The sequence below is a fragment of the Argentina anserina genome, chromosome 7, assembly GCF_933775445.1.
Source record: "Argentina anserina chromosome 7, drPotAnse1.1, whole genome shotgun sequence".
In the NCBI taxonomy this organism is placed as follows: Eukaryota; Viridiplantae; Streptophyta; class Magnoliopsida; order Rosales; family Rosaceae; genus Argentina; species Argentina anserina.
This window is the reverse complement of record NC_065878.1, coordinates 2,447,539-2,472,160: the sequence shown is the minus strand read 5'-3', so window position 1 is coordinate 2,472,160 and position 24,622 is coordinate 2,447,539. Positions and strand designations below refer to the sequence as shown.

The 24,622-nt window shown below is 37.0% G+C and overlaps 2 protein-coding genes and 1 non-coding gene across 12 annotated transcripts; 2 read left to right on the top strand and 1 right to left on the bottom strand.

Moving 5' to 3' along the window:
* The first annotated feature begins 3,969 nt into the window (after positions 1 to 3,969).
* Positions 3,970 to 4,076, top strand: LOC126804178 (small nucleolar RNA R71). Its single transcript, XR_007673138.1, has one exon. It is a non-coding gene; the product is annotated as a small nucleolar RNA R71 (small nucleolar RNA).
* Positions 4,077 to 17,571: 13,495 nt separating this feature from the next.
* On the top strand, positions 17,572 to 19,443 carry LOC126803329 ((+)-borneol dehydrogenase 2). 2 transcript variants are annotated; one of them, XM_050531122.1, is made up of 2 exons: positions 17,572 to 17,607; positions 18,434 to 19,443. In XM_050531122.1, the coding sequence occupies exons 1-2, from the start codon at positions 17,579 to 17,581 to the stop codon at positions 19,230 to 19,232; spliced, it is 828 nt and encodes a 275-aa protein (XP_050387079.1). In that variant the 5' UTR covers positions 17,572 to 17,578; the 3' UTR covers positions 19,233 to 19,443. The 2 variants fall into 2 exon arrangements, with proteins under 2 accessions (XP_050387079.1, XP_050387077.1); XM_050531120.1 differs by having other exon boundaries at positions 17,573 to 17,607; positions 18,410 to 19,443.
* Positions 19,444 to 19,747: 304 nt separating this feature from the next.
* Positions 19,748 to 24,159, bottom strand: LOC126803331 (uncharacterized). 9 transcript variants are annotated; one of them, XM_050531127.1, is made up of 8 exons: positions 23,900 to 24,006; positions 23,318 to 23,398; positions 22,434 to 22,487; positions 21,555 to 21,646; positions 21,278 to 21,385; positions 20,544 to 20,665; positions 20,334 to 20,455; positions 19,748 to 20,201 (listed from the first exon to the last, which is right to left on the bottom strand). In XM_050531127.1, exons 5-8 carry the CDS (start codon positions 21,381 to 21,383, stop codon positions 19,895 to 19,897), a joined length of 657 nt encoding a protein of 218 aa, XP_050387084.1. In that variant the 5' UTR covers positions 21,384 to 21,385; positions 21,555 to 21,646; positions 22,434 to 22,487; positions 23,318 to 23,398; positions 23,900 to 24,006; the 3' UTR covers positions 19,748 to 19,894. The 9 variants fall into 9 exon arrangements, with proteins under 9 accessions (XP_050387084.1, XP_050387083.1, XP_050387081.1 ...); XM_050531126.1 differs by having other exon boundaries at positions 21,555 to 21,593; XM_050531124.1 differs by lacking the exons at positions 21,555 to 21,646; positions 23,900 to 24,006 and adding an exon at positions 24,011 to 24,159.
* Positions 24,160 to 24,622: the final 463 nt, after the last annotated feature.

The following is a 24,622-nucleotide window of genomic DNA, read 5'->3' as shown; positions in this document are numbered from 1 at the left end:
TACTCCAACAATCAAATATTTCAACATGTATAATCGGTGTCATATGTATTTGATCCCTAGATCCTAAGTTTCCCATGCGTTGGCATCTATCACAAGTCATGCAAAAATGATATGCATCTTTGAAAATCGTAGGCCAAAAGAAACCACATTCTAACACCTTAAGAGCAGTCCTACGTGAACCAAAATGTCCTCAACAAGATTCAGAATGGCAAAAAGTAAGTATAGAATGATGTTCAAATTCAGGGACACACCTCCTAATGATTTGATCAACACAATGTTTCCACAAGTATGGTTCATCCCAAACATAATACTTAGCTAATGCCTTGAGTCTATTCTTTTGAGCATGCGATAAAGTATCTGGAAATTACTTAGAAACAAGATAATTCACAATATCTGCATACCATGGCTCACTTACCTCAACTCGAAAGAGTTGCTCATCCGGAAAGCTCTCTTGGATATCCAAGGGCTCGATATCTCTCACCAAACGACTCAAATGATCCGCCACAACATTGTCAGTTCCCTTCTTGTCCTTGATCTCAAGATCGAACTCTTGAAGTAAAAGAGTCCATCGAATCAATCTTGGTTTGGCATCCTTCTTCGTCATTAAGTACTTCAAAGCTGCATGGTCAGTGTAAACAATAACTTTGGATTGAAGTAAGTAAGAACGAAACTTATCTAGAGCAAAGACCACGGCAAGAAGTTCTTTTTCAGTTGTGATGTAGTTCTGTTGAGCATCATTGAGTGTTCGTGAGGCATAATAGATGGCGTAGGGCTGCTTATCCTTCCTCTGCCCTAGCACGGCTCCCACTGCATAGTCGGAGGCATCACACATCAACTCAAATGGCAAGGACCAATCCGGCGGTGCCATGATTGGTGCTGACGTTAAGAGCTTCTTCAAAGTCTCAAATGCATGCTTGCAATCATCATCAAAGTGAAAGGGAACGTCCTTTTGAAGCAATGAACTCATTGGTCTCGCAATCTTGGAAAAGTCCCTGATAAACCTACGATAGAAACCTGCATGTCCAAGAAATGATCGAACATCCCTCACATTTGTGGGGAGGGGTAAGTGACGCACAAGATCTATTTTAGACTTATCAACCTCAATTCCTCTAGATGAAACAATATGACCTAAGACAATGCCTTGCGTAACCATGAAATGACATTTTTCCCAATTCAAAACCAAGTTAGTTTCTTCACAACGTTTAAGCACAAGTTCAACATTCTAGGCATGTTTCAAAATTTTCACCATAAACAGAAAAATCATCCATGAAAACTTCAATTTTAGAACCAATATACTCAGAGAAAATGTGATACATGCAACGTTGAAACGTACCTGGAGCGTTGCATAAACCAAAAGGCATGCGACGATAAGCAAACGTACCGAAAGGGCATGTGAACGTAGTCTTTTCTTGATCTTCCTCCGTAACACTAATTTGATTGTATCCACTATATCCATCAATGAAACAATAGAAAGAATGACCAGCTAACCTCTCAAGCATTTGATCAATGAATGGCAACGACATATGGTCCTTCCTTGTTGTAGCATTAAGCTTCCTATAGTCGATACACACACGATGACCAGTCACTGTCATTTGAGGCACCAACTCGTTATCTTTGTTCTTCACCATCGTGATTCCTGACTTCTTTGGCACAACTTGAATGGGAGAGATCCACCTACTATCCGAGATGGGGTAGATCACGCCACAATCGTGCAACTTAGTGATTTCATCCTTGACAACTTGCATCATTGGTGGGTGAAGGCGTCTATGACCTTCCTTGGTCGGTTTGACACCATCTTCAAGCAAAATTCGGTGCACACACATGGTAGGGCTGATTCCTTTGATGTCGGCTAGGGTCCATCCTATTGCCGTCTTATGTCTCTTTAACACTTCAATCAATCTCTCCTCTTGTTCCTCGTTGAGTGCAGATGAAATGATCACTGGCAATGTATCCTCATCTCCCAAAATGCATACTTTAAGTGGTCCGGAAGAACCTTAAGATCAAGCTTTGGGGCTTGCACCACAGAAGGAAGATTCTTGTTAGTAGTTAAAAGAATTGGACTAAGTGACATAGCTTACCTCACGTGCAACCTCAAGAGAGGTCAAGTTCTCTAGAACAAAGAATGGCACGGCATCATTAGCTTCTAACTCAAAAACGTTAGAACCATCACTTGTAAATCCGGCCCCTTGGGCAATAGTGAGTGCCAACTCGTCATGTGCCAAGGTATCTAGATAGTTATATGCAAGGGAATCAAGAATGTCAACTGAAAAACAATCACTTATTTCCGAAAGGGGATACCTCATAGCTTCAAAGATGTTGAAGCTAATCACTTCACCATCGAACTCAAAGGTGAGTGATCCACTAAACACATCAATTTTTGTTCTTGCAGTCCTCATGAAGGGACGGCCTAACAAGATAGGGACCTCCTTGTCATCTGCCTCAGTTGGTTCCATGTCAATAACATAGAAGTCTGCAGGGAAAATTAAGCTTGAAACCTGCACAAGAACATCTTCAACATAGCCCAAAGGGACTTTGTTGGAACAATCAGCCAATGGAATCACAACATTATCACGTTTCAAATCACCTAGACCTAGGTCCTTATAGATATAGTACGACATTACATTGATAGATGCACCTAAGTCTAGCATTATCTTTTCAAATGTCATGTTTCCGATTGTACAAGGGATAGAAAAACTCCCTGGATCCTTAAGCTTTGGTGGTAGCTTCCTTTGGAGCACGGCAGAAACCGTCTCACTCATTGTGACAACCTCATTCTCTCGAGTCATCCTCTTATTGGTGCACAATTCTTTCAACAACTTAGCATACCTAGGATTTTGTTGTATGCATTCAATAAGAGGCATGTTCACTTCCACCTTCTTGAAGATATCGAGCATGGCTTGATCAGAGTCATCCTTCTTTTGCTTTGCAAATATACTAGGGAAGGGAACACGAGGAAGATCATTAGTGGAAACTAAACCACTAGAGTTAGGATCCTTACCTTTGTCATGCATGGCGTGATCTCCTTGGGGTAGAGGCACGGCATCATTAGCCTTAGAGGAGGCAGGGTCATTCTCTAAGTCCTTGACATTGAAACTCTCGGCCTCTTGTCCTTTAGAAGGCACGGCCTTCTTGTTTTACTGCAATGGTGCATCCAAGATCCTCCCACTTCTTGTAATCATGGCCTTCACGTTAGGATTAGGCTCAATTTCGCTCGGTAACTTTCCTCCTTCATGGATCTTGCCCATGAAGTCGATCACTTGTCCCATCTGCTTCTTAAGCTCGGTTATGTCCTTAGAATGAGCTTGTTGACCTGTAACTAAAGCTTGAGTAGCAGAGTTTAAATTCTGTTGCCCTTGAGCAAGGGACTTCAAAAGTTCATCATAGTTAGGTGCTGATGCATTATTCGAACCATGAACATTAGAGTTAAAAGGGAACAAAACCTTGAGGTACCTGAGGCCTCACAAACAAACCTGAAGGACGAGGTCCTTGACCTTGAGCATTAGACGGTTGAGCATTGTTGTTCCAACGAAAATTGGGATGATCTCTAAGTCCAGGATTGTATGTGTTCGAGTAAGGATCGTACCTAGGCCTGTGTTGCCCTATGAAGTTCAACTCTTCTTCAGTCATTGCACCATTTGGACAATTTTCAGTTGTGTGATCTTTGAAAGAACAAATGCCACATGCTTGAGTGATGATTCTCGAACTATTGAATGCCTTGACTAGGACGTCAAGTTTCATTTCTAAAGTATCCATCTGATTTCTTGCATCAACATCATACACCCCACGCTTTTGCTTTATCTCTTCTCCTTGGAACTAAATTGGCGATTGTTGTCAGCCAAGTCATCAATCAAGGTGTAAGCTTCTTGACCGGTCTTGTTCATGAATGTGAAGCGACATGCCGAATCCACCATGCTCTTATTGGTGGTGTCAAGTCCTTCATAGAAGAATTTCACCAAGTCATCCAACGAAATACCATGGTGATGGCACTTCCTTTGTAGTTCCTGAAATTCCTCCCATGACTGATAGAGTGAATCACCATCAGTTTGAGTGAAGTTCTGAATCTCCCTCCTAAGTCTTTTCATGAGTTGAGCAGGGAAGAATTGCTTCAAGAACCTCCTAGTCATTTCGTCCCATGTGGTGATGATTCCTGCAGGCAAAGAGTACAACCAACGCTTAGCATCATCCTTAAGGGTAAATGAAAACAAAAGCAACCTCAACCCTTGTTGAGAAAGATGATGAATCGATTGGAGCTTGCAAATGTCCAAGAACTCCCTAAGGTGAACATTAAGATCTTCCATTGAGGAACCAGAGTACTTAGGCAGCTGCCCAAGCAATTGAACTGGAATGGAGAAGTTAGCTTCATCAGGTGGAGTGAAAGCAATGCATGAAGGTGATTCAGGGGTGGTGGGGATGAATGCATTCTTGAGTGCCATTGAAGCACCAATAGGAATTATGTCACGGCCCGCAATTGTGTCTAGCTATGAATCGAAGATGAAGGGGAAGGAAAAGTCCTCTTCTTCTTCTGATCTAGGTGAAGAGTATAAGATTGAATTGCTTGGAGATGTTTCGAAATCTAAGGGTCCACTCGTGAAAGAGTTGTTTAAATCTCTAAGTGCTTGAATTCGATCCTTAAGCTCTTGTGTTTTCTTAGATATTTCGGACATGCATAGTTCCTATGACACGAAAGTTAAAGAGTTAGCATTGAAGAATACACAATGAACACATACAAATCGTGCCTTCCTTAATCATAAACACGCACACTTATGGAAGAGGCACGATACTATATTGTCAAGTTTACAAAGAGTTAGTTCTTTACGTTTACAAAAGTTCATACAATTCACAAGTTCTTTTTGCTGTTTCAATGATTGAATGATCGATTGATTCTAAATTGTAAACCAAGGTGGACGTGCGGCCTAAGTATGGATGCCTAGACACAAGATCAAGTGTTTGTTTCAGAAGGCCATGTAGCTCAATTAGAGATAGTGAACATGGTAGGACTCATTTTTGGAACTACGGAGAGCGAACTCCCTATCGACTCCATCACCGAGATATATGTCAGTCAGTAGTTCTCTAAGATCCAATTTTGGCCCCATGCACCAGAGTAATAAGAGAGCGTGCCCCTTACTCAGCTGGACTTAACCTTGTGTGTTAGACAAATTTCCAAGTGTTAATAAAAGCCGTCCTTGACCTCATGCAAACCCGAGAGCTAGCATGAAGGGTTAAAGTTAATATTAAAAAAAAGGATTTTACCTATTCCGTTCGATTTACAACCTACAACAATCTTTCACTCAAGCACCAAAACAACAACCTAAGATATAATACTATATGTACAACGAAACAAGATAAGAATATACAAATGTACAATATAGACAAGAATTTGATATTAAAAGTTAGGGATCATTCTCTATGGATCCCCGGCAACGGCGCCATTTGATGGTTGCTCGATTACTCGACATTAATATTTAACCCTGTACGCATCATTAGTAGTATAAAGTAAGAGGGTATCGTTCACAAATTGGGGATCCAGCCAGGGCTTAGGACCACAACACTTAACACGAATTCATAAATACATAAAAGAGTTTGATATATAGGATTGGTATCAAAACAGAAAATATAAAACCTAAACTAATATATACATGTGATCAACCAACCAACACATAAGCAATCACCAAACAAATCATGTAAGAACAAAGCCATCGAATTCTATTCTCAATCTTGTTCATGCCGTAGGTATCAAGGTTCAAACTAAGTTTGATCATGCATCAAGTTCCTACTTGGTTCCTAATACATGGATATATCCGAGCTTAACTACTTGTCTTGCTACGAAATCTAACATACCAATTCATCATGCAATTACGTATCACATAGAGAAATCAACATGTTTAAAGCACCTATCCAATGCCGAACTTAGAATCAAATTCGGTGGAAAAACCAAAGAACAATTAATCCACTACTTGTATCATAATCGTTACTAGCTTTGAATGATTAACATATGCAACATCAACTACTTGTTTTAATCACACATGCAATATAAGAATACACCGAAATTTCATCAAGAACATATAACATGAACTCACGGCATCAAAACAGAAATCATTGAAGAAAAATCGAAATCTTCATATCATTACACAATTCGAAAGTTACAACTATCTCATAGACAAGATTGAATTAAAATTTAACAAAACAAAAACAGAAATCATCCAAGAACAAAAACATATAAAACCGAAATAAAACATGAAGATCATAGAATTACACTTTGAAATAATCCTATGGGGTTTATTCCAAGCAAACGAAGATCCAAAGGATGGAAAAAAGATGAATTTCGGTTTTAGGATTTCTTGGTGGATGAGGGACTGATTCGGCAGAGCTATGGCATGTGCTTTTGTGCAAGGTTGATGATGAATGAATGAGGAGGCCGAGCCTCTATATATAGCAGTCAATGAAGCCCTCTTGCTGTCCCAATTAGGAGATAGAATCCAATTGGGAAGCTGAAATCTTCTTTGTTAAGGATTTTGATTCATGTACTCCAAATCTAACTTGATGTAGGAAACCAAATCCAATAGGGAGACACATATGGGCTGCACGGCATCTCTCCATGTTCAACTAGGAATAGCTAGGCCGGCCTCTTCTTTTCCTTCTTCAACTCGGATATGATTTCTTTGTCTCACTAGGAATCCATCACGGCATCACTACTTCCTTTCCAAGTATGATTTGTCTTTCCTGAAAAGAAATCGACGATTAAGGAATAGGAAAGAATGAAAATAGGAAAGTAGAGTCCTAGTCGAGTAAGGAATCCTAGCTCAATAAGGATTTCTAACACTTAGCACAATTTCATCATCAATTCATTCAATTTCAGCATAGCTATACTTAAAACATACAAATGACAAATATTAACCTAAAACAACTAAATAAGAAGTATCAAAGCATAAGAATATGGCATATACACATTAAGAACGTCACACTTTGTGGTCCTATCACACTTTTCTCATTTATGAATACAATCTAAAACCTAGCATGGATCTTTACAATAGTTTGTCTAACCCCAAAGTCTCATGCTCAAGACTTCTAACTATTTATACCTACATCTAATATGGAAGTTGACATCCTCAACTTCCCTAGGACACATGACATACATGCCTTTATTGTAGGTGTAGTGGACAACCCCAACTACTAGGTAACTAACTTCCTAAATGATGTGGCATGCTTGGCCAAAGTATGCAACTTGTCACGCCCCCAAATTCGAGACCACTATTATATGTAAATATGGTTTCCTAAATAGAGGTGTGACCTTAAAGCCAATAAAATTTCCTCAATAAAACTGATAGATATATATGTCTGAATAATACTTTTAATAGGAAACATAATCAGAGTTATTTTACAATAAATTAGATTTAGAAATACTGAAATTTAGCGAAGATACATGAGTCTCGCATTTATTGTCTCGAAAAACCATCATTTTATTTAGTAGATTCATCCCATTTCCCAAGCATCTACTCATTACCTGAAAATAAGATTGTGTAGCATCATGAGTAACGCAGACCAAGTAAGTACATGATACATTCTTATAATAATTTGGCTAATGAGAAATTCAAATATGAACAACCAAGTAAAATATATACCAAGAACCAGATGTATTTGGTCACACGAATTCTTACTTATACATATAGATATATATATATCAGCATTAATATATTCAATCAATTGTGTGAATTTTCAAGGAAACTGGTAATTAATTATAAAGTCACATGTTAGGGTTCACGTTTACCCAAAACACGGATAAGCCTCAACATACCGAGACTAACACCAAAGTATGTATACTCAAGGTCAATTCTCCTATGAGTATAATAGTGCACTATCTGTAGGGACTAGGGCCCAATGCTAACTCATAAAGCACAAAACAATTTTATCAGCAATTTACTTAAGCACGGGGTAGTACTAATCACCCGGCTTCACACCTCCAACTCAATAACGTCAATAAAATATCACAAAATTTAGTAATTAAGAAAATATTTAAATAATAAAAAAATAATAATCTTATACCAAGATATAAATACTTATCAATAACTCAATGTATGCATGAAATAAACAAGTTAATAAACTTGAAAGTAAATGTGTAAATAAAGTAAATGTATTTTAAATTAAAAGTAATTCGATAATATTAGTTAGTAGTCAAATTATTAGTAGTCATTTCTCTCATAATAAGGAAAGTCTTTGTCCAAAGTAGCAATTGTCATTCAAATAATAGTGTCAAAGTCCGTCAACTTTCCGTATCGATAACTCAATCAATAAACATCTAAATTAAGCAAGTGAGGAGTCTATGTTCAAGGATTTTTCGTAAGGAATCCAATAGGATAAGTCATACAGTCCAGTTCAAAGTCATTGAGTCCAAAAAAGTTCAAACACAGTAGCAATGCAGAAACCGATCATCAAGTTATCATCTTAGATGTCTATATATTCTACTTGTAACAAACATTTTATCATTTCTTCTGAAACTTTCCAGATTAAAAGGTCTTATAATTTAATTTGATATAAAGTTTGTGGAAAATGGTTAAGAAATGAGTGAGATATGAGTTTTTAAAGTTGTGAATGTTACAAAAGATTTTCAGTGAGTTTATTAATGCTAACTTTGATTAGTCATAACTTCTTCATTTCTAAACACTTTTGAGTGATTCAAAAACCTAAATTGAAGCATTTTTCATGAGGAATTTAATACTATTGTTACATTGGACAAACTCTGATGTTATAAAATACGAAAATGTAACTCTTACCAAAACATGGATTTTCCCATTTTATCCTTAGCTATGCATTTTGATAAATCTTAAAAGACAAAAGATTATAAGGATGTAAGATGTACTTACCTTGAAATTTCAGGGGTGAAATGAGGATTTTGATGTGGATCCAAAGTTGGATTACTTTAGTAAATAAGAAACTTGTTTAAGAGAGAAAGAGTGAAGACTGTAATTTTAGTTTGAGAAACATTGGATGGTTGAGTTTTCTATCAACTAAGAGAACTCTAGACTTGCTTGATTTCTGATTTTGAACTGTAAAGAAAACTTGAGGCAGCTCACAACTATGAATAGGTCAAGAAGGAACACTAAAGTTTAATTCTCACTACCATTCTCAATAAATAATATTGAATGATGGCCTAGTTAGTTAGTGTGGTTATTGACAAATAAAAAGAAATAGTGTGATGGGGTAAAACATAAAAATAAATCAGCTAGGTTCAAAACATATTGGCATAAAGATTATATATATATATATAACAAACATATTTATATGTGTTATTCTATAAAGTAAAGGAATTTAGTATAGTTCGTTCATAAGGTTTTTAATATATTTTCACTATATAACACTAATATAACAAACACATTTATTAGTATTAGTCTTAAACTCGATTACAAAGTATCGAGTATACGCAAGAATATGAGCTAACGTATTCAAATCGTGGTCTAATACTTACAAAAAGAAATTTTCTATCTTTGAAAGTATGAACCTTATCATCATTGGTTTCTAAAGAGAAATATTAGAAGAAAAATTGAATTAATTCTAAGTTGATATAACATTAGAATATTAAATAGTATATACTAAATTTCGGGGTGTTACACAACTGCCCCACAATGTGCGCCAACTGCCCTTGAATAACCTCTCCACAATATGCTCCAACTGCCCATGAATAACCGCCCACTAAGCAGCCAAGTAACCTCCTATAAAGCTGTAATATCCCACATCGGCTAACGGAGAGGGGGTGCTGTGCCTTATATGCCCATCTCCATCTAACAAGAGGCCTTTTGGGGGCTCAATGGCTTCAGAGGGGATGTGTACTCCGAAGTTAAGCTTGCTCGGGCTAGAGCAATCCCATGATGGGTGACCAACTAGGAAGTTGCTCGTGAGTTCCCATAAACGAAACCGTGAGGGCTAGGCCCAAAATGGACAATATCGACTTACGGCGGAGCCGTCCCGGGATGTGACAATTTGTGTCACACCCCGGGACCATTTCCGGGACTGGAATACAACAGTATTCGCCGTAGCCCTGAATTAATAAGTAACTGACACGTCAAAGTCGACTGCCTATCAACACGAAACTACAAGGCTGAATAAAAATATAAACCAAGGACAATGAGAAATGAGGAGCACACGAAAAATATAGAAAATAAATACAAATTCCAAAGGTAGCAACGTAAGAATAAAATGGGAACTAAGGGCATAATAGTAAATACCAAACACTACAGGGGTAAAACCGTCATTTCTTATAGCAATAAAAGGTGAAAAGGGTAACCTTCTCTCGGTAAAAACTAGTGTTTTCAACCTATGATCTCCGATCGGTTTTTGGCCAAAATCCGACAACTACACTCCTCCAACTCAACATGCCATTACATAGAAGGCATCGCAATAACACAACGATCTCAACCACACTAAAATTGAAGAGAAAGGGGTACGTTTAATACCTCAACGATCCTCCAATCGGAGCTGCTGCGCCTCTGTGCTCCAACCTTGATCGTCGGCGCTGCTCCAAGGATTTTTTACTTTACATATAAGTCCTCTCCGAGCTCTTCCCATCACCTAGGTTCCAAGATGGGTCTCGTAGGAGCTCGAATGGTTGCGGTGGAGGAAAACTGAGAAAAACGGGGAGGGAAATCCAAAATCAGTTTCAAATTAATGAAATTAAGGACATAATCAAGCTCGGTATGAAGTTCAATGACCGTGCTTACCAACACAATGACAAGAAAGCTCGTCGGAGCTTCAAAACTCGGTGAGGCACTCCCACTGCCTCAAAGTCTTGTCACAAAATTTGGTTGAATCCCACATGCATGAAATGAGTTTTGAAGAGGAGAATGAAAGAAAGATTTTGGTGGAGGTCTTGTGGCCATTGGTGACGGGACTGCGACGCTAGGCGGCGGTCAAGGCGCTGCAATTTTTGGGTTTCTATGTTTCAAACAGAGAGAAGAGAGAGAGAGAGAGAGAGAGAGAGAGAGAGAGACCCGTGAGAGAGACAGCCATCCCCCCCCCAGAAAGAAAAGAGAGAAGGAAAAGAAAAAGAAAATGAGGGAGAGGTTTGTGTGTGGGAGAGCCCACCCTAGTGTCACGAGCTTACTCCTTTGTTATGCTACTCGTGCAGCTTTAGCAAGTCCCTTATGCTAAGTCAGCCTTACTCTCGTAATCGCCCTGCTAGAACAATTGAAAGTCAAAGAGAAAATTCCAAAAGAGAACTTGTATTGAACAAAAAAAGAAAGCTTACAAGTATGCTTGATGGCTTCTTGCTTGATGCCTCAAATGTGAGAGGTGCCTTGCTATTTATAGGCCTCCTCATCCTACCTCTATAGTTCTAGAGAATTCTAGGACTATGTACAAGTGTAGATGACTCTAGAGAATTCTATACAAGTCTACACACATCTAAGATGCACCTTGAGTATTCTAGAGACTTCCGGAGTGGTCTTGCTCCCTTAGCCTCTCCATGGTTCTAGAGAAATCCGGAGATGTCCCAAGGCTTTCCCATTCTTCTGGAGACTTCCAATGCCTTCTAGAGCCTTCTATGAACTTCCAAAGAGTTCCACTATTTTTCGGATCCGCCTAGAATACTCAAGTGTCTTCCGTAACCTTCCTTGTGACATGCTTGCTTCAAAAATGCTCAAGGTAAAATTTGGCTAAGTTTGGCGGGATGTGACACTAGGCTCTCCTTTTACTTTAAAATCAACGGCGGAGATCAAATGTCAAATGATGGAGATCAATGGCTGATTTAAAAATGTAAAAAGTGTAATTTATGAAAATGTGACTTAGGTAATCGTAAACTTCGTAAATGCGTAGAAAATTAACCGAGTGTACGGAAAATATTCCGCGAATACCCCCACGCTTGTGATGACGTGTAGTTTAACACAAAAATGATAAACAAAAAAATTGACATCTTAGGAAAATATCGGTTAACGTGACAACAATACCGGAAAAAATAAACAAATTTTCAGGGGCTCATAAAAGCTCTTGTAACTGCTTAGGTAATTGCCATTATTCATGTTTTGCAACTTCCCCTGCTGACGAGGCTAATCTTCTTGTAACTGCTTGTTGACGAGGCTAATCTTCCCACAACTGCTTGCTGACGAGGCTAATCTGCCTGCATGGTCTGCAACTGCCTAGTGAGGCTAATCTCTCCGCAACTAATACGCCTGCTCCATGGCAGTGAGGCTAATATCCGGCCAACTGCCTGCCTAGTGCTTGCCGAGGTCTGTTAGCGACGTCCATGTCAATGCCTAGTCAAATCTGCCCACTTCTTTGCTAGCGAGGATAATATGCAGCCCACTGGTTATGCTAGCGAGGCTAATGTCTAGCCTATCCTCAGCAGTTGTCTTCGCGGTCTGCCTTGCATGCTGGTGAGGCTAATATGCCTGCATCTGTCGAGGCTCATATCCCTACAACCTCCTGTATTGCTTGGCACTTGACTCTATCCTTACTTGGCTATTGTAGCGAGGCTAACTTCCCCGCAACTTGTCTCTCCGAGTGAAGCTAATCACTCTGCCTCTTGTTGCCTAGTGAGGCTAATATGCTTGTGGCATGTTCAAGGGTGTAACCAAGGTTCAAAATCTCCTCGATATTTCTGATATATCCTCTGATATCTCATTTAAAAAAAATGATATATCTTAGGGGTAAATATCTTTATTTTTTCCCGTATCTACAATATTTCTCCGATAACATAAAATATCTCTGATATTTCTCCAATATTTACGATTTATCCGATATATCTTCAATATTTTAGAGAAATATCCGAAAAATTTTATTTAAATTTTTTTATCTCAACTTGAGGATGTCTCAGACTCTCGGAGATGAGTTTTTGATTAATTAATCATTGTTGGTTGCATCACTTAAGTATGAGTATGTGTATTTGTGTGTGAAGCTACCTACTCCCAAGTATAGGAGGTCAAGTTTTAGTAATAGATAATGTAGAGTATCGTACTCAAGGGATTGGGGGAAATTCAACTCTAACTAGATTTCTACAAGAAAAAATTAGAAAAACATGCATTCTAACTTTTTATAAGTTCACAACCTTAGCCCTTTGGAAGCTAAGAGTTATGGAGATGGTATTAACAAGTGGTAGTGAATCGGTTTGGTTGATTTTAAAATTAAGCAAAGCAAACTAATTCTTGCACAAAAACAACAAAGAAAGGTGATGTAGAAATAGAATCAAAAGAGGAGTAGAGACTTAGGCATTGCACCTAGCCTTACTCATGCACAAAAGTAACTCAAGATTAATGCATAAACATGTTTGACAAACTTCTCCCTAGTGCTTTGGTGAAGCTACCAAGAAACCAACTAATCATGCAATTTAACAAAGTCTTTTGGAACCAAATTAAATCACACAACTTTAGTCCCAATTATATTACCTTATAATACAAGTGGACTATGTATCACAAACATAACGCCCCCTTAGAGTAATTACACTCATGACACAAACATTAAGTTCAAGGTAAGAAATCCAAGCAACTTAATATTTCCCGTAAGAAACACTAAGCCACCACATAAAGGCTACATATGCTCACGGATTCAAGAAGTTGTCAAGTTTAAGTTCCGATTCATTAATTACCTAAATATGTTTCTAGGTGACAAAACTAGCAACACATTTAGTAAGCATTTTAAGTATAGAAGCCCATAGATTCAACATGCATCAACATCAATTAAGAGTAAAATAAATTCATTAGCACATGAGTTTGACTATGGCTAACCTAGCCTCAAATCCAACTTCTCACAACCCATTAAATACAACGAACCCTTGAAAATGAAATACATCAAAAAATAAGTAGAGTAAAGAGAGAAGAGATTACCAAGGATTTGGTACAAAGGATACCAAACTGTACCTTTAAAGATTCACTACCCACAAAGATGTAATAAGAAAGAAAGTGCTTCTAAGTATGGTATTAATGGGTTCTAACAAAGGAAGAACTCCATGAACACCATACTTTATCTACACAATCTAGGAACAAAGAACAAATGTTGAAGATGACTATGAGTAGATGATGAAGAGAGTGAAGTGAGTATGGCTTTGGTAAAACCCCCACACTATCACAACTCTTTACTCCAACCCAAATCTATGAAACAAGTTTGAGATTGATCAAAGGTGTAAAAGATCTTTGGTTTTTGGTGAAAACCCAAGACACTTTACACTTCTCTCTACACAACTTGATATCTATGACTTAGGCCTAAGAAAACTATGTTAAAACTATGGAAAATATGAAGTTTTCATGGAGTTTTAGTGTGGTAAAGGGTCACAAATGAAGGGTGGAAGGGGATGAATGACTAGATATGGTGGACAAATGTGGAAATACAAATTGTGGATCTTGTTCTTGAAATTGTCTCATTCATTTGTCTTCTTCTATTTTGAATTTGAATTTAAATTTAAATCTACAATCAATGCTCAATTGACTTATTGACTTTAGCCACCACCATTTCCGGCAACCACATTTTCATCGCCGGCGTTGACTTTTGTCTTCTTTTGAAATCTCCACATTTGCTCTTTTTGGCTTGAAACTTTCACCCGAATCCAGAATGTGCGCTAAATCCACTCCTTTTGACGTGTTTCCGATCATTTGCATATTTTCCTAGAATGAGTATGAATCGTAATAAGAAATAAATAAATATATAAAAAAATAAAGCAAAAGAATAAGAATAAGGCAAACATTACTAGGTTAATATTAACTTAACAATCACCTCGAGCCTCGAGAGATATCAAAAAGAAGACTAGAAGAGTAGTCACTCAATTGGCTAATTTTTAATTTTTCGTAAAAGAAATCTGGATGAGGAGTAAAGGTTCAAGTTTTAACTCTTAAGAATTAAACCATATTAGTGACAAGTGCTCTCCTTGACCTCGATGATGAAAATGACAACCCTCCTTCACACATCGTAGAAAAGGCAACTGATTTTGGAATTAATGTAAACAAGTATTATCTAATGAAGTTGAAGACCCCGAAAATGATTATGATAATGCTAGTGTGTGAGGTAACGTATCAACTCCAGATAGTTCAGATGATGATGATAGTGGTGGTGGTAATGGTAATGGTGATTGGTAGTGGTGAAAGTCGACAATGTGGTGGAGAGATACAAGGTTTGAATATGGACAATCTTATGTAGGTGGAGAATTTGAGCAGTTTACTTATGAAAAATAATTTTGATCATGCTACCTAAGATCAGAATCATGGATCTAGAGCAGGTGGTCATGGAGCGCAACAACATAATAGGTGCGGGAGGAGGACAATAGGAGTCATTGATGATTAAAGTATTTCTACTAATGTTATTTTAGTTGTCTTAAGTTTTGATTCTTTATTGATTGAGCACATAACATAGTGAGACGTCAAACAAATCACATGAAGTCAAACTATCAATTTGGTTATCATATTTACGATTATAGTCAGTTTGGAGAAGTATATGATTAATCATCAAGTTGGATTTATCCTTACTATCTCCTTCTCGAAGAAACTGTCAGAAGTTCGAAAGACATATATATCTATCATGTTAACCATTACAATTTGTATTATATGACTTGTATGTTTTGGGCAGAGTATTGTAATTTTGTTAACCAACGTGCGTATTTTCAAGCACATAGTTTTTTTTTCTGGTTCTAGAAAATGTTAATAATTGTATATGTTTGTATGTAATTTAATAATAAATAAATAAATAAATAATTTTGGAACATGAACGATATATTTTTTCCAATATCCCCTATATATCTCCGATATATCCGATATCTCTCTTAAAAAAATGATATATTTACCGATACCGATATTTTGAACTTGGGTGTAACAGATCCTAGGTCGTGGTAGTTTTGGGGTTGGTAACAAAGATTGGACTTGCCAATTAAGTGGAATGAGGAGGAACTCAAAGATCGAGCTGGGCAAAGGAGACTACTCTTGCCATGCTTCTTCATCTAGTAATAAACATCATCAAGTGTCAGATAACATGATGTACACATTATATCACACATTAATCACAATGTAATGATATTATCTTTTCCTTCAAAGCTATAATACATTGCAAATTTCCAAACTTTTGCATTTATTTCTAGCAATTGAAGCAACAAAAGCAAGATAAATTATTATCAAAGTCATGAAACAATGTCATACACACATATTGAAACTTGTGGAACAGAAATTCTAAATGGAAACCAAGCAAATTGAAGTCTTGCAAGTATTTCGAATTATGAAAAGCACTGTTCTTGAGAGAAACAAAAACGAACCCATGAAATTTGATTTGCACCTTAACTCACTAAACTTGCATGACTGTGGAAAAGAACCCACCTTTATTTTAAAAATACCAAGTAGAGAAATAAAACAGAACAAATAATCACACAGGGTAACACATATAACCATAAGAGCATCTCCCATCATAAGATAAACTTGGTAAGGTATAAGTGATATATAGCTTACCACTTTAGCATATTCCTTGGCATCTTTTTTGCTTTTTGTTTTTAAGCTCCCACCATAAAGTATAAATGGTAAGGTATACTTAGGGTTTTTGGATGACAACGACTATTATTTGAATCCTGATTGAAAAAAACGGCTACAATTTTTTTTGTCAACATCTATAACGGCTAGTTAACGGACATTTTTGAAAATTCTATATAAACACATATTCATCATATCATTTTTTATTCATCCAACATTTCAATTCTATCTTCTATCCATTGTCATGAGTAATTCAGATATATCCTCCTCCTTTTCTTCAAATGAAACCGATGATTACTTTTATCGAATCATGGTTTCATTTGATCAAGAGCAAGATTTATTGTTTCACACTTACGCAAATAATAATCAACTCTTAGCAGAGTTGGAGAGAGTTGGAAGAGGGTGACGAGGCTGAATCAAGACACATAGGAGCGGTTCCTGGCCATATCGTTATCAATCAGTTTTGAAGAGGCCGTTAATTATCGTTTATAAATCATAAGTAATTATTATACATTAAAATAATTTAACTCAATCATATTCAATATTGGGCTCATATGAAAGAGCTCACTGCGAGGTTCGTGATAGTACAATAGTTATTTGTAAAAAAATAAAAATAAGCATGGTATTTATGGAGAAAATTAATATGTAACTAAAATTAAAATGGATATAATTGGAGTATTAGAAAAAGTATGAGAATAGATTGGGAAGAAATGAAAAAATAAAAAAAAATATAACTCATTTACCTTACGGAATGGAATGCCATAGATAACATTCCACTGTTCACATAAGATAAAAAAAAAATTTGGGAAAATGTGTGATATCTTATGGTGAGAGGTGGTGGTAAGGTATATTGATAGTTTTAACTTATGGTGGGAGATGGTCTAAAACTTAAAGCTGGGCCATTTTCAGTTGTCTAGAACTTCATTCAGATACATAGAATCTGAAAAGCAAGAAGATGAAAAAAATGAAGAAGAGTGGTACCAGTCTGCCCAGAAGAAGAAGAATGTGGCCAAGTGAGTATGAATTCTAAACCCAACTCAATGAACCGAGACGCACGTGAGGGGCACGTACCAGATAACCGTGTGAATAGCACGTGCCGATCCGACCGAAAGGATAAAACGGCGGCGGTTGAGAGAGGACGAGAGCAGAGCAGCATCAACATGAGCACGAATGAAGTTCCAAGCCGGAGGTAAGTTCATTTGGCTTTGCTTTTTATTGGTCCAACTAGAAGACATGGGTTCAGTTCAATCTGTTCCATCTGGGTTCTCAAGTCACTTGCTTAATTAGTTTAGTTCACGAATGTTTCAACTCTTGTCTTTCTTCTGTAGCTTAATTACTGAATCAACTTTACTAGTGATCTCCAACTTTCCCCTTATGCTTTTGGTTGGTTCCAAAATAATTACTGAATAACCAGCTGGTGTTGACTCATATGTAAATCATACCCTTCGTTTAATATCATTTGTTCATATGCAACTCTTTGAATTCGTTGTTGGTGAACTGAAATCTGGACTGTTTGAATGTTTGATTGCATCTGAATCTTTGTCAGAAATAGTCAAGTTTTTAGTTACTGTTAACTTTTGGTTTTAATTGTCTGGAGAATGTATGGCTTATAGCACCTCAAAAATTACTTTGGGGGGGGGGGGGGGTGTTGTTTTTCTACCTAATTGAACAGAGTATTAACAGCTATGAAGTATAGGGATGATAGCGAATTTGATTGACCTCCTGGAGGTTAAGGATGATTGCCTCGGCTATTTTCTTCCTGCTCGATTCATTTTGAACTTAGCAGGACTATTTTTTCGAGTGTTATTGACTCTCTCATTGTTGTTGGCTCATTCAAGAAAGCCAATGGTACTAGAAATGCAATAAATTCTTGTGTCATGAATATTTGCGTTCGTAATTGCTATGCAATATTTGTTCTATTTTGTTATATGGTATCTTTTTCGCAGTAACAGGATCTGTATAACTGATACTATTTCAATTTGACACTGTAGAACTCAAGAGTTATGTCTCTTCAGGTTACTGGGTAAAGTTGCATTGGTGACCGGTGGAGCCACTGGTATTGGAGAAAGCATTGTGCGTCTATTTCATAAACATGGTGCAAAAGTTTGCTTAGTTGATGTGCAGGACAATCTGGGATTGCAAGTCTGCGAGTCTCTTGGTGCTGATGCAGATGTTTGTTATTTCCATTGTGATGTCACAAAAGAAGATGATGTTAGTAGCGCAGTTGATTTCACAGTCTGTAAGTATGGCACACTTGATATCATGGTCAACAATGCTGGGGTATCAGGATCATCATGTCCTGATATCCGCAATGTAGACTTATCTGAATTTGAGAAGGTGTTCGATATTAATGTGAAGGGAGTTTTCCAAGGAATGAAACACGCAGCTAGGATTATGATCCCGCTTAAAAGGGGTAGTATCATTTCTCTTTGTAGTGTTGCAAGCACTATAGGAGGCCTGGGTCCGCATGCATACACTGGTTCCAAGCACGCTGTGTTGGGGTTGACAAAGAGTGTTGCTGCTGAGCTTGGAATTCATGGCATACGTGTTAACTGTGTCTCTCCTTATGCAGTGGCAACTAATTTGGCTTTGGCTCACTTAATTGAGGAGGAGAGAACTGAAGATGCCTGGACAGGGTTCCGGGATTTCATAGGGAGAAATGCCAATTTGCAGGGAGCGGAATTGACAGTTAATGATGTTGCAAATGCTGTGCTCTTCTTAGCAAGTGATGAATCAAGGTATATAAGTGGGGATAATCTCATGATTGATGGTGGATTCACGAGTGTGAATCACTCTCTTAGAGTCTTCAGATGAGGAGTAATCTGATCCTAGAGGTTGTTGTATTGTTCTTCTTGGTCAGCTGGGATCACTCGCTTAGTCTTCAGGTGTGAGGTTATCTGAGCTTGAGGCGTGTTGCATTCTTGTTCTTGGTTACTTGGTATTTTTCACATGAATCGAGAACTAATCAAATCCTGTTTATTTGTTTGATATTAGTTAAACTAATTGAATCATCATATAATTGAAACTGGATGATGTGATTATTGCTGGATTACGTTCTGATTCCAGCAACCTTTTATTGTTGTTAGGGTGCACTTATGGCCCAGACATGGTACTATTGCTTGTTTGACATATCAAATGAAAAATGACTGCTGTGTTCGCCTCCAAATCCATGTTAGCAACTCAGCAATAACGATGGACCAAACAAGTCTAAAATTCAAGAAATAACGTACAAGTTGCATCCTTTGAGGACACTGCAAATCTAAACAGAATGATAGAGAGCAGGAAAATCACGACTGTCGTAGTCTAAGGTTAAGTTCTCACAAATCAGCTAAAGCATGATAATATTAGAGATCATCAAATTGACAACACTGCTCAAAGTGCACAATATATTGAACTCAAATGTTGGCTACACTATAGCAAAGTTTTTCCAATTTCTCTTTTCCAGATGTTAAATAATTACAACATTACCAACTTTTCTAGGGGGTCTCGACTTCGATTCCAGGAGACACTAAAAGAAGTGACTGGAGCTTTGCAGAGTATATTCCTAGACCAGTATGATCTAATCTTTGCTCTTCCGAGCCATATTCAACTTTTAAGGAACTAGTCTCTGAAATTGCAACTCGCTCACTATCATTTTCACCTGTGATTTCATCATTGAACAACCTCAGGGCATCTGTTGTAGAAAAGGAGTGAACGGATTCATACAACCCCTGAAATCGAGTTCTTTGTTCTTCAGTATCAATCAACTTCTCCCTTAAACCTTCTGGTAGGGAAGCCAACGCACTTCATATTGGTTAATGATGGACCAAAATAAGGAAAAGAATATAAGATATCAGTAAAAAACAATGACTATGAGTGGAAAAAAAAATAGTGAGTAAGAAATACTAAAACCTTATAAATTTATAATACTATTACCTTGTAACCCCTCTCACAAGACCCCAGTTGTAACCGACAAGAACTGATTGCTTAAAGCCAATATTAAATCCCTCCTGTGAAGAATCTTCCTTTCCTGCTATAAGACCATCACGGTATCCCATCTGCACAATATCAAACTTAAGGATGAATTAGTACGGAACACACCAAAACATAGATGAAGAAAATAAAAAGCCTGAGCTGTAGAACGACCGTATAGAATTCATCGCGTTTCCTCTGCCATTCCTTGTTCATATCAGATCCTTCATTCACTTCATCATCAGAACTGTACCACGGAGATCCATCTTCAGCCGACAACTGAACCTTACCATGATCTGAAACCACCATTGAACAGATTACGACATGGGAAAATCAGAAAAACTACAATAATCAATATAATTGTTGTAAGAACAAGAAACAGAGGCAAATGCAGAAGAGCAACAAATTTCATTGGCATACTAGACATGCTAGTATCCAAACCATTATTTGACATCAAGTACCAACTATGTATGTCATCAAGAAGAAGACACAATACCCACCCTACAGAGCACATATGAATGACATGCATTAAACTGGAAAAGAGTTACTTTTTTCATAGAAATTTGATTTTTATATATTTCTGTATCCTCAATTTATCAAGGGGTCATAGATTTAAGGAAACAAAGCTGCCCTCAAGAACAACTAAGGGGCAGAAAAAGAAAAAAAAACCCTAGGACACAAGTTAAACAAATTTATTATGACCCTCACAGAAAACCTAGTCTCACCTGAGATAAACTTGGTTCACCAGATGACACACTGCATTTATATCAAACCCCACCAAGGAAAATGAAAAGTGACAGCCAAACTAAAACGAAAGAGGTAAACCCCTAATATGTGGTGAATTTTGGCTTACAGCTACCTAGAGATGGTGTGTACTAAATATTTAAATAAATAAAAAATTAAATTACCATTTAAATCACTTTGTTTGCTGGTGACATTTGATGCAGCATTCAATTGCAATTTTGAGAGCTGTAAACTTTCTGAGTAAAGCTCATCAGCAAAACTCCCCTCCATCTCTAAGAAAATATGAAAGCAACCCAAATCAATTTGCAATCAATAACGCAAGGAACAGAAGTAGCATAGACAATTATAAGTTTATAACAGCTAATTTTACTTTCCCAAAAAAAAGCCAGCATCACTGTAATACATGAACACTCAAGTTAAAAAAATAAAGTTGTCGTATACCTGGAGTCTAATCTGAAGATTTCTCAATTAAAAAGGCTCCTGGTGTGTGATCATACAAATACCACAGCTTGTTAAAATTTGTTGCTTGATAGCTGCATATTTTTTTTCATTATGTAAAATGCATTGATTCAAAATTGGGGGGGGGGGGGGGGATGGGATTAGTTCCAAATCGTGCGATGTACCTAGAATAATAAAGCACTAAAGGAACTGACACTTACATGAATAAAAAGCTTGAATAGAAAACGGGAGAATTTTAACATTAGCATTAAACATATGAATGCTCCATAATGCATGTTTAAAAACCATCCAGGGGTGCTACTACCACATGGCTGTGATCTACTGCAATGTATGTTTTATTTCCTAGATTAAATTCAACGAAAGAAGTACATAAAGCCATTCAATTGATAAGGAAAATGTAACCACAAATGGTTAATAGCAATAGATAGGTGCTCATGACCAACTTCATTACGATAAATTAAGCTTTCAGCTAAAATCGGCAGAAACTCAAATTCTAAGTCATCTAAAGAAACCGACCAAGTAAATCTTTTACTGTTACTAACAATATAGATATAGAGGAGCATAATTAGAGTAGCTATAGCTAACTGTCAGTGGGTCTGTTACTAGCAATCTAGATATAGAAGAGCACAAAAAATTGTAAAGTAAATCTGCGCTGATTCAGTTACCTAACGTATAGTTGCAAATGAATCAATTGCAACTATAACAGTCAGGAGTTGAGACAACAATGTTCCTTTTTTATCTATTTTCTAAATTAATTGCAGAAGGAAAGATTAAGAAATTAATAGGAAGTTTCAAATGCCAAAGATAAGAATTCAAAATATAGTATAATATGAACATGTTAAGTTAATATGTGCAGTGTACCTTCGAATTCTTGTAAATAACAACTTGGAATCCAAACTGCAGGAGACACAGAACCTATGGAACACAAAAAACCATATAACTTGAAAAATTTAACAGTCCAATCACCGACCCCCAAAAACCAAACAAACACACAGGGAAATGAAAAGGGCAAGCTAACTATATTACCGAAGTCTAGAAGTAAGGACTGGCTGCAACAACGTACACAGGCAAACAAACTGCACCTTTTTTTCATAATTTGTTTAGAAAACATTGAAGTATAACTGACAGACCAAAGACACTTCCAAAAAAAAAAAGAAGAGGTGTCCACCTAATGGTGTTTAATAATGACCAGCTTATAGTGTTGTCATTGTACTGCCAATCTTTGGTGCCACTGTATTTTGGAAATCATCATAGACTTATTCAGAAAAGAAGAGGCTTTGATAAACTTGTTATTCTATTAAATTCAGAACTCAGAATGCATGAGTAAAAAGAAAAGAGAACTGTTAATATTCGATCGTTACTAACTCGATCAGTCTTCATGTTTCCTTAACATTTATTAACAAAATTGTTATCAAAGATTAGGGAACCTTATATATGTCTGTCTTTCTAAATAGTTGGTCAATTGCCAGTAAGTTTGTAGCTTTACTTGTGTATCTATTTTGAGCTATATAGTTGTATCTTTTGAAAAGTTATAATGGATGTATACCAAAACCTGAATCACCCCAGCAAATTGTCACATTATTTTATTCCGTGTAAGAACACTCAATAAGTAAGGTGTAAACATTTTTACTGCAGATGCCAAGAGTGTATTCATGTATATGAGCTTTACATCAGCCACTTCTTTATGCCTACAACATATGCCAAAATGCATGAATGCATTTTCTTTATTTCTAAAGTTCATTTACCTCTGATACACAAAAGCCCGAATTATTGTTTGCTTCTTTGTGATGGCCAATTGATTTGGGACTTTTGAGATAGAGGCGAAGCTGCACAAAATAGCAAGAAAATTAAATATGCTTGCATTGCATATCCAATGCTACTGTTAAAAAGTATATCCTCTGAGGTTTTGTTATGATTACTTTCAAATCAAACTAACAACTTCATAAGCCACCAACGTGATTGAATCAAACTGAAGAAGGGTCATCACACAGAGCGACCACATAAGCCACCAACATTATCAAATCATTAAGCAGACCAAACTCAAAAGACAATACACAAAATGGATTCATAAAAGAAGAATGATGACACAAACAACTTCATGAACACAGGGAGAACCAATACATACCAAGCCACCAAAAATAGAAAAAATACAGAACACCCAGAAAAAAGAGAGGACCCTTACACCCAGAAATTTAGCAAACACTAATTGGAAAGCTCAAAAACTTGAATTCAACAAACCCCAATTATACCCAGACAATTTCATAACCAATCCAAAAAGTGTCAATCTGAGGCAGGGGAAACAAAGTGACGATGAAACTCATAATTACCTCCAGTGATGATGAAAGCACAACCCAATATGTTGTTACAGAAACGATCCATAAGAAGAAAAGAAGAACTAAGGAACTGAAACACCACTAACCAAAGCAATAGAAGTGTACCCAATCTTGCTGTGCCGATGACCGACGAAAATCGATTCCACACTGAGCTAGGAGAAAACAAATCGATCCAACAACAAACGAAGTCTCTCTCACCTCCTCTCAGTTCTCCATTAAAGAAGTCGGTACTCTCTCCCTATGTCTCTCTCTTGACATCGACAGCTCCCCCTGAGTTTCTACCGAAGCCAATTAAACAGAAATAAACGACGCACTTGCAGCCACATAATTCAAACCAGCAAAGCCCACCAGCCCAGCCCAGTGGCAGAAAAGCAAATAAAATGAGGTATAGGAAATTTGATCAATGAACCCTTGTTTCATTCGTAAGGTTGATTTTTGCATTTAGTAATTGAACAAGGATATTCAAGACTTTTCATCCCTCGTTATGGTTATTATTCATTTGTTTGAGAAAACATTGTTATAAATCAATTTGAATACCAAAAAAAGGGTTTTTTTTTTCTAAATTTCTCAAAGATGATGATGTTAGTAGCGCGTATTGTTGCTCTTGGTGGGGATCACTCGCTCAGATTTTTGATTGATTGATAATTGTAAAATTGACTGAATCATCTGAAAATTTAAACTGAGTGGTGTGATTATAGGTTCTAATTCCAGCAATCT